This window comes from Physeter macrocephalus, chromosome 6 (assembly GCF_002837175.3).
Source record: "Physeter macrocephalus isolate SW-GA chromosome 6, ASM283717v5, whole genome shotgun sequence".
NCBI lineage: Eukaryota > Metazoa > Chordata > Mammalia > Artiodactyla > Physeteridae > Physeter > Physeter macrocephalus.
The window spans coordinates 46,490,246-46,499,345 of NC_041219.1; the positions used below are offsets into that span (position 1 = coordinate 46,490,246).

The 9,100-nt window shown below is 41.4% G+C and overlaps 1 protein-coding gene across 2 annotated transcripts in view; it reads right to left on the reverse strand.

The window, feature by feature from the left end:
- Window positions 1-9,100, reverse strand: part of ARFGAP3 (ARF GTPase activating protein 3) — a 56,908-nt gene that overhangs the window by 37,852 nt on the left and 9,956 nt on the right. For both annotated transcript variants that reach the window (XM_028490692.2, XM_028490693.2), the window contains exons 5-8: window positions 7,782-7,844; window positions 6,427-6,473; window positions 5,702-5,844; window positions 448-576 (exon numbers count right to left, since the gene is read on the reverse strand). In XM_028490692.2, coding sequence (XP_028346493.1) covers window positions 448-576; window positions 5,702-5,844; window positions 6,427-6,473; window positions 7,782-7,844 — 382 coding nt within the window. The remainder of the gene's footprint in view (window positions 1-447; window positions 577-5,701; window positions 5,845-6,426; window positions 6,474-7,781; window positions 7,845-9,100) is intronic.

Consider the following 9,100-nt stretch of genomic DNA (forward strand, 5'->3'; position numbering starts at 1 on the left):
CGAACCCGGTTCCCCTGCATCGGCAGGCGGATGCGCAACCACTGCGCCACCAGGGAAGCCCCTCCTTTGTATTTTAAATCACCTCTAGATTACTATTAACACCTAATACAATGTAAATGCTATATAAATAATTGCAAATACAATGTAAATACTATGTAAATAGTTGCCCTTAGGAGTGGTATATGCAGCAGATTCAAGTTTTGCTTTTTAGAACTTTCTGGAATCCCCCCACCCCAAACATTTTCAATCCCCAGTTGGTTGAATCTGCAAATGCAAAACCTGTGGATACAGAGGGCTGCGGGCGGACTGTATTAGAGCAAAGCAAAACAACTGAAGAAAGTGAGTAATGAGAAAACATTTCTGAAGTTGAAATTAACAAGGAAAATCCGTTCTTGATTAGCAAACTAGTTTAAATTCTGAAATCCAAGAAAGCAGAGTTTTACATACCTTCTGCAATTTCCAAATCCCATGCCAAGTCTCTCTGATTCCACCTTCTTTTTGCCACTCATGTTCATCTTTTCATCTTTCTTCATTTGAATTTTAAGATCCTTATAGGCTAATCGTAATGATGACACACTGCCAGAAAAACCAAATGCTCCTGAATTTAGCTTTAATTCTGTGTTCTTAAGTTAAAATACGAAGAACATTAAACATATCACTCTACTTTTAGCTTCGTGCTTCTTTCCATAAATTAATGATTATGAAGGCAAGTTGGCATTTTTGGGGGGTAAAGGTCTTTTTTGAGTAGATGCTCAAGAAAATCTGAATGAGTTTACAGATGCTTTTGGGTTGCTGCTGAACTTACACTACTGCTCTAGTTTATATCACTTATTGTCATGTCATAACATGATGTATACTGAAATTATTTCTCTAAAGGATAGTAAAAAGCAGAATTTCTTACTTGGACTAATATTTTACTATACTTCAACATTACATATCAAAAGTATGAGGTTAGTCTCGTTGGTTTGCTCTGGTTTAAGATAAAAAATATATACAAATTTGACTTAACGAATAGATAAATTAAGAAGGGATTACTTCACTGCAAAAGGGTTCTTCAGTTTACAAGAAAATTTCTTGTAGGGTCTCTTTATGTAATCAGGCTCTGAGAGCATTTAAAATGGAGTTATCGCCAGTAGTACCACTTCTGGGCATATATTTGGAGAAAACCATAATTGGAAAAGATACATGCACCCCAACGTTCACTGCAGCACTATTTACAATAGCCAGGACATGGAAGCAACCTAAATGTCCATCAACAGAAGAACAGAGAGAGAAGATACACACACACACACACACACACACACACACACACACACACACACACAATGGAATATTATTCAGCCATAAAAAAGAACGAAATAATGCCATTTGCAGCAACATGGATGGACCTAGAGATTGTCGTACTGAGTGAAGTAAGTCAGACAGAGAAAGACAAATATCATATGATATAGCTTATACGTGGAATCTAAAAAAAGGGGTACAAATGCACTTATTAACAAAACAGAAGTAGAATCACAGATGTAGAAAACAAACTTATGGTTACCAGGGGTCATGGGGAGGGATAAATTGGGGGATTGGGATTGACATATAGGCACTACTATATATAAAATAGATAACTAATAAGAACCTGTTGTACAGCACAGGGAACTCTACTCAATACTCTGTAATGGCCTAAATGAGAAAAGAGTTTAAAAAATAAAGTGGCTATATGTATGTGCATCTCCAATAAAAACTAAAAAAAAAAAAAAAAAGAAAAAGAAAAAAAAAATTGGAGTTGTCATTCCTCAGCCAATAGTTTCCTCTGCACCACCCGTCAGATACTCATCACCTATCTTTCAAATATTTGTGACAAATAATGCACCCAGGTGAGAAACGACAAATAAAACACTGTCCCTTACTCTCAGATTTCCAAAAACGCTATAAATACTTAATTTTTCATAAAGAAAACCAGGCCTATACTAACAATTACAAGAGTATATTATCATATTAGTAAAATAGCAACAAAATTTCAGGGCCTTGAAAAATGATATACCTACCTTATCAGGATTTCTAAGCTATCATCCATTTTATAAAATTGTGTAAAACATCACAAATTCCTCATAAGAAAGGCACTGTATAAATCCCATAACAATATAAATACATTTCTCTGTAGTAAAAGGGAATGACAACAGAATTTCTTACTAGGAAAAAATAATCTTGCTTTTGCTGTTTCCCTCCTTAATGAGTCAAGCAGGATTTTTGTTTTGTTTTAATCTGGCAGTTTGTTTTCTTTACTATTATTCCTACATATCAGGTAATGGTACTATATCCACTTTATTACTTGGAAAATATAATTTCAAGTATAATTAATATAAATTCAAGTATAATATAATAAAATTTATAATATATATAAAATTCAAGTATAATATAAATTCAATATAAATTAATATAAATTCAAGTATAATTTTTGGAGGAAAACAATAGATCTGTTTAAAATCAGTAGAACTGTGGTAACAGAGTCTTCTGGAGATGAATGGATAGGGATGGTATGAGAATGGGGAAGTTTTCCTTCTTGGGGTCCTTGACGTACGATTGGGTCTATCCTCCATTAAAAGTGTGCACTTTTAACAGCCCGGCCCTGGAAGCACTAAGGAATAAGGAAGCCAGGACTCCAAGCTTCTCAGACCCGCAGAAGCCCTTCCAGTACCAGTTCGGCTCAGGGGAGGGCTGGCCAGACACTCAGGTCAGCAAGAGAGCAGCTCCAGCGGCGCCACTGTATCTTCTTACTCTTTCTACCAAGTGTGCACACAGACGCCTCTGAGGATGGGCCCAGAGACTGCCAGGTGAGGCTCAGGCTACTGCATGGATAGTTTAGTTTCGCAGTCCGTCAACACAAGAAACGATACTGCTCCTGACAGCTGATTGAACTGAAATAACTTTATTTACAGCCGTTCAAAAAATGAACTTGCAGAAGACTAACATAAACCTTGGGCACTTCCTCATAGCTGGCACAATGCTAGTTTGGTGAAACTGAGCTGTGACGTGTCTCAGCGGCAAGACGGTGATTAGGGCATGGTGGTGCAGCTGTCCTGAACAAGGCCACGAAAGGGTCAAACTAGGTTCCCAAGTCCAGTTCATAAATACCCCATGATCTGCATCTTTGCTTTTATGCGGTACTGAATGGTCCTAATGAAAGAGACACGTTAAGGCTGCTGTTGTTTCTAATAGTAACACGCTAGCTTCCGTCCACCTGACCCACAGGGAGGGAGCTGCTGCTTCCTGTACTCCATGTCTCCTGCTCTGATCAGGCGGGGATTTCACACGTTCTCTGGGAAAACCTCATGCACAAGCAATCTGGACAGAGCCTGCTCCCAAACGTACCCAGATTTTTTTAAAAACTATTTTCTTAAATTCATTTTATTTATTTATTTTTGGCTGCATCGGGTCTTTGTTGCTGCGTGCGGGCTTTCTCTAGTTGCGGCGAGCAAGGCTACTCTTCGTTGCGGTGCGCGGGCTTCTCATCGCGGTGGCTTCTCTTGTTGCGGAGCACGGGCTCTAGGCGCACGGGCTTCAGTAGTTGTGGCACGCGGGCTCAGTAGTTGTGTCTCGCGGGCTCTAGAGCGCAGGCTCAGTAGTTGTGGCGCACGGGCTTAGGTGCTCCGCGGCGTGTGGGATCTTCCCGGACCGGGGCTCGAACCCGTGTCCACTGCGCTGGCAGGTGGACTCCACCACTTCGCCACCAGGGAGGTCCTAAACATACTCAGATTTAACCTTCCCCCTTGCCCAGTGTCAAAAAGCCTAGCTACGTCAGAGACATCAAAGTGAAGTCTGTGACAACTCACAGTAAACCTCACATAGAGCATTTCAAATCACACTTTACCCAAATACAGTTTAGTGCTGCCCCCCTAGGCTCTGTGAGCTGGAGGACAGCGAGGAATAACTAGCGACTTCAAATTATCTGGGCTTTTATCATAGGAAGGTCCTCTTAGCACTCTGTGAGCAGCAACAGCAAGAAATCGCACTGGTTGAGTGCCTACTATGCGCCAGGCACTGTCTGATGCACTTTAATGAGGATTAACTAAAGGAATCCGCAAAACAACCTCATCAAGTATTTTCTTCATTAGGCAGCCCGTAGTCATTAACTCAAGCTAAAACAGATACACATGAAAATAAGAGAAAACACCATATAAATAAAATAAACACGCATACAAAACAGGAGTCCAAGTCGCCTTTCCTCTCTTCTCTCCTTACCATCCTCTATGCCCAGTCACGAGCACTTTCCAGATGGCCATGTGTCCCTTCTGTTTTCAACACAAACGAAAACCTCTCAGGAACCTTAAGTATCTACCTGAAACAAGTCTCTAGTCTGGCCTCCTGGCCTCCAGGTTTTCCCCTTTCCTTCTGTCCCGGATATCGCCACCAAACGCACTTTCCAAAACACACCCCTTCTTCACAGCACTCCCCTCAGCTGTGATGTAAAACTGCTGGCCTGACTCCAGCGTGATCCACGGCATCATTCCAATGCCCCCAGTCCAGGCAGGACCCCAGTACCACCGTCTGGAGTCCCTCTTCTTCATTCCCTTAGGCTCTTCCTTCTCCCCCTGCCCCGTGACAAGTCTGACTCTGAGACTCCAAGATCCAGGCTCAAAAGCTCTGGAGATGCCACCATACCCACAACCTTCCGTCATACAATTAGAATTTAGTCACCGAGTTCAACGGGGCTTCACATTGTAAACACTTTTTTCATTACTGAGATATAATTCACATACCATAAAATCCACCTTTCTAAAGTACACAATTCAGTTTAGCATACTCACAAGGCTGCCACCGTCAGCACTATCTAATTCCAGACCATTTCCATCACCCCCAAAAGAAACCCCTGCCCATTAGCGGTCACACCGCGTTCTCTCCCCTGCCCCCAGCCCCTGGCAACCACTAGTCTGCTTTCTGTCTCTGGATTTGCCTAATTTGGACATTCCATTTCTAAGGAGTCATACAATATGCGGTCTTCTGTGGCCAGTTTCTTTGCTAGCATAAAATTTTTAAGATTCATCCATGCTGCAGCACGTGTCAGTACTTTATGCCTTTTTATGGCCGAATAATATTTTATTTTATGGACATACACATTTTGTTTATCCATTCACTACCTGATGGACATTCGGGTTATTTCTACTCTTTGGCTATAGGGATTAATGCTGCTATGGACACACGTACAAGTTCTGGTGTGGCTACATGGGCATATTTTGATTTCTCTGAGAATATACTGAGGAGTGGAATTGCTGGGTCATGTGGTAACTGCCACCAGCAAAGCACGAGGGCTCCGGTTTCTCTGCATTCTCGCCAACGCTTGCTGTCTGTCTTCTTGATTACAGCTACCTTGAGTGAAGTGGCATCGCCCTGTGGCTCTGGCCTGCATTTCCCTGATGACCGACAACGCTGAGCGTCCTTCCTGCGTAAGTACCTCCTGAGCGCTTCTGTCTCTCCCTTCCCGCGACCCCATCCCAATCCTGTCCGCACAGCTCCAACCGGAAATGGCGACTGCCTCCTTCTCCCCTCTCATCTACACGTCCATGCAGTTTTCGTTATCATAAGACTGGGTTTTGCATTATCCTCCTCACACACATATGTACGAATAAATGGCATTTGGAAAGCAAATCTCAGAGTTGTTTAATTAATAGGGTTAGTCACTAGCAGCATATTACTATGACCCAATCAAACTTACATTGATTCTTCCTTAGGTGCCGCCCTGGCCAGAAGGTCTTCCTGTTCTTTCATTTTATCTACGGCTTGGGCTTGTTTTTCAATTTCATTAAAGCACGTATTAGTCAGTTTCTGGGCTCCCAGACTTCCTTTTTTGGCCCCAAGCTAGAAGATACAGTATAGGATTACATTCTACCCAAACTGTTTGAAAACATTTGCAACAAAAGCTAACATTTATCGAGGGTTATTACTTAGTCCTCACGACTCTATGAGGCCGGCACTGTCACCATCCCTGGGTGATGGATGAGGACCTGAAGCTCCTGCCAGTTAAGTGACTCAACCAAGATCCCATAGCTGGCAAGTGATGAGGTCGGGACTCAAACCCCGCACCTGCCTCCAGAGCAGGGGCTCTGAAAGGAATCACGGCGTCTCAACATTCAACCAATGACAACCCTCCCAGCCTCACCGGACAGCACTGCTTTTAGAACCGTAACCATGACAGAAACCCTCAGGGAGCCTCTGTTGGTTTTTTTCAGAATTTTGTCATTGACAGAGAAATGTTAAACACTCATTCTAGAAAATCTTCACTAAGTATAACATCCCCTCATTGAACAAAACAAGCTTTTTATCAAAGCCACATTCATTATAATATGGCTCAAAATAAAAGTAAAATGACAAAGGTGGCTTTTCTGAGTGCATAAGCCATTTTAGAGCTAAACTACCAGATATTTTATACATAATACTCACTCCTCTTTTAGCTTGATTTGGTTTCTTTTTTATGATAGAGGAAACTTCTGTCAAAAAATAAAAAGTAGAAAGTCAGACCGATGGAAATATATAATTTCAGTGTATATTTTCAGTGTATTTTTAAAAATTCTAAGACACTGTATTTTATTATTTAAGAGACTATAACATTTTCCACATTAGTTTGTCATCCAGAAGGCTCTAGTATGCGAGTGTACTTTAGATGAACAGAGCTTTATCAAAATAGAGTCCTCAGTATTTCCACGTAGTATCCAAACTCATAGAGAGTACATATTTTTTTGGGACACCACACTGAAGAGAAATAAAGAGACTACGTTTGCCCCATTCACTACTTTCTTCAGGAGCATTTCATATTACATTAGAACAAACCCTCCTATTAATCTCTACTCTTCAAAAATTTTCAAAATTGTTTTAAAGTAGAAAGTTAGCCAGGCATTATGTATACAACTAAAGCAGTGAAGCGCTTTCCACTCTGATTTATGTTATCATATTAACCAATAAGAAATATAAAACACTATTATTTTGGTAGCATTACATTCTAAATTGCACAAAAATATATGATGCTTTCAGATAAAGTTTCTTAAAAATCGTTTTCTGGGTAAATTTTAATCATAGATTACATATTCTGTGTTTAGAATTATGTAAAAGAGACCCAGTAAGAATAAAACATTATTTTCTTCCAAAGTGAGAATGTGCTTTAACAGGAAAAAGATAGCATAAAACCACAAACAACAAAGATTAAAACTTTTAGTCCTAATGAGGGAATAACCTCATTACATTTCAAGTGTAAAAAAGCCATCCATGGAAATTCTCCTTTTCATCACTTTCTTTTAGATTTGTACTGCGGTAGTCACATAATCTGCTCCCAATCTCCTACAAGTCTATTATAAATACATGACGAAAATACCTGGAACATTTCTAATAGTTTAGTTATTTTTCACCAAAGCAGCTGCTTTCCAATTAATACAGCGTAATATGCACTAATTTCAGAATGTATTTCCCTGATAATGAAAAATTAGAAATTAAGTTCACCTACAAGAAAATCAGAAAGAGAAGAAAACGCTAAGAGTTCTTGAGTAGCTAGGAATGACTTGGCTGCTCTGCCCCCTGCTTATGCTGGGACATAAACCAGCAAATCAAAAGGATCAAGAGCAACCTTCGCCCGGTTGCAGAGGCTGCTGCATTTCACAGTCATCAAGCTGTGGCCGAAACAGAACAGCATTTCTTGTTTAAATGGATCTCATCACATTTTAAGTTCTAGGCAAAATGTAAAGACAGGATTCATTTTTTGCTTAGTTAATCTCACTCTCTAAATCACAATATAGGGTAACACATACCACCTAAAGCAGCCTTTGTTGGTACATGAAGACCTTCCACACTTGGTCCTTGTTCTGGTCCACCTGAAAGTTGAAAATATTGATATTAACGCAGAATATAGACTCATCAAATGTGCTTTTGAAGTTACAATACACTCAACTTGCTCAGTACTATGAATATTATCCAATTCTGTCAATGATTGTCTTTTCTTTTTAGCTCCATATTCTATCATTTTAAGAATTTTAATTTAAAAGTCCATTAAAACAGAAGTATATTTTGTATCCAGTTGCTCTGTAGAATAAAAATGTTATTGGTCTCCCTAATTAATATCATTTGGAATTCTACCTTAGGGTCTGGTGTATTATTTTACTTTTATTTATTTATTTATTTGGTTGCGATGGGTCTTAGTTGCGGCACGTGGGTTCCTTAGGTGTGGCATGAGAACTCTTAGTTGAGGCACGCATGTGGGATCTAGTTCCCTGACCAGGGATAGAACCCGGGCCCTCTGCATTGGGAGCATGGAGTCTTAGCCACTGCGTCACCAGGGAAGTCCCATGGTCTGGTGTTTTAAAGTAAACTGTTCTGAGGGACTTCCTTGCTGGCGCAGTAGTTAAGAATCCGCCTCCGGTTTGCAGGGCAGAAATAGAGACACAGATGTAGAGAACAAACGTATGGACACCAAGGGGGGAAAGTGAGGGGCGGGGGGTGGTGGTGGTGCTGGGATGAACTGGGAGATTGGGATTGACATGGATACACTAATATGTATAAAATGGATGACTAATAAGAACCTGCTGTATAAAAAAATAAATAAAATAAAATTCAAAAATTCAAAGAAAAGAAAAGAAAAGAAAAAGAATCCGCCTGCCTATGCAGGGGACACGGGTTCGAGCCTGGTCTGGGAAGATCCCACATGCCATGGAGCAACTAAGCCCGTGCACCACAACTACTGAGCCTGTGCTCTAGAGCCCGCGAGCCACAACTACTGAGCCCGGGTGCCACAACTACTGAGCCCGTGCTCCGCAACAAGAGAAGCCACCGCAATGAGAAGCCCGCACACCACAACGAAGAGTAGCCCCCGCTCGCTGCAACTAGAGAAAGCCCGCACGCAGAAACAAAGACTCAATGCAGCCAAAAATAAAGAAATAAATTTAAAAAAATGCTTTACAGGGCTTCCCTGGTGGCGCAGTGGTTGCGCATCCGCCTGCCGATGCAGGGGAACCGGGTTCGCGCCCCGGTCTGGGAGGATCCCACATGCCGCGGAGCGGCTGGGCCCGTGAGCCATGGCCGCTGAGCCTGCGCGTCCGGAGCCTGTGCTCCGCAACGGGAGAGGCCACAACAG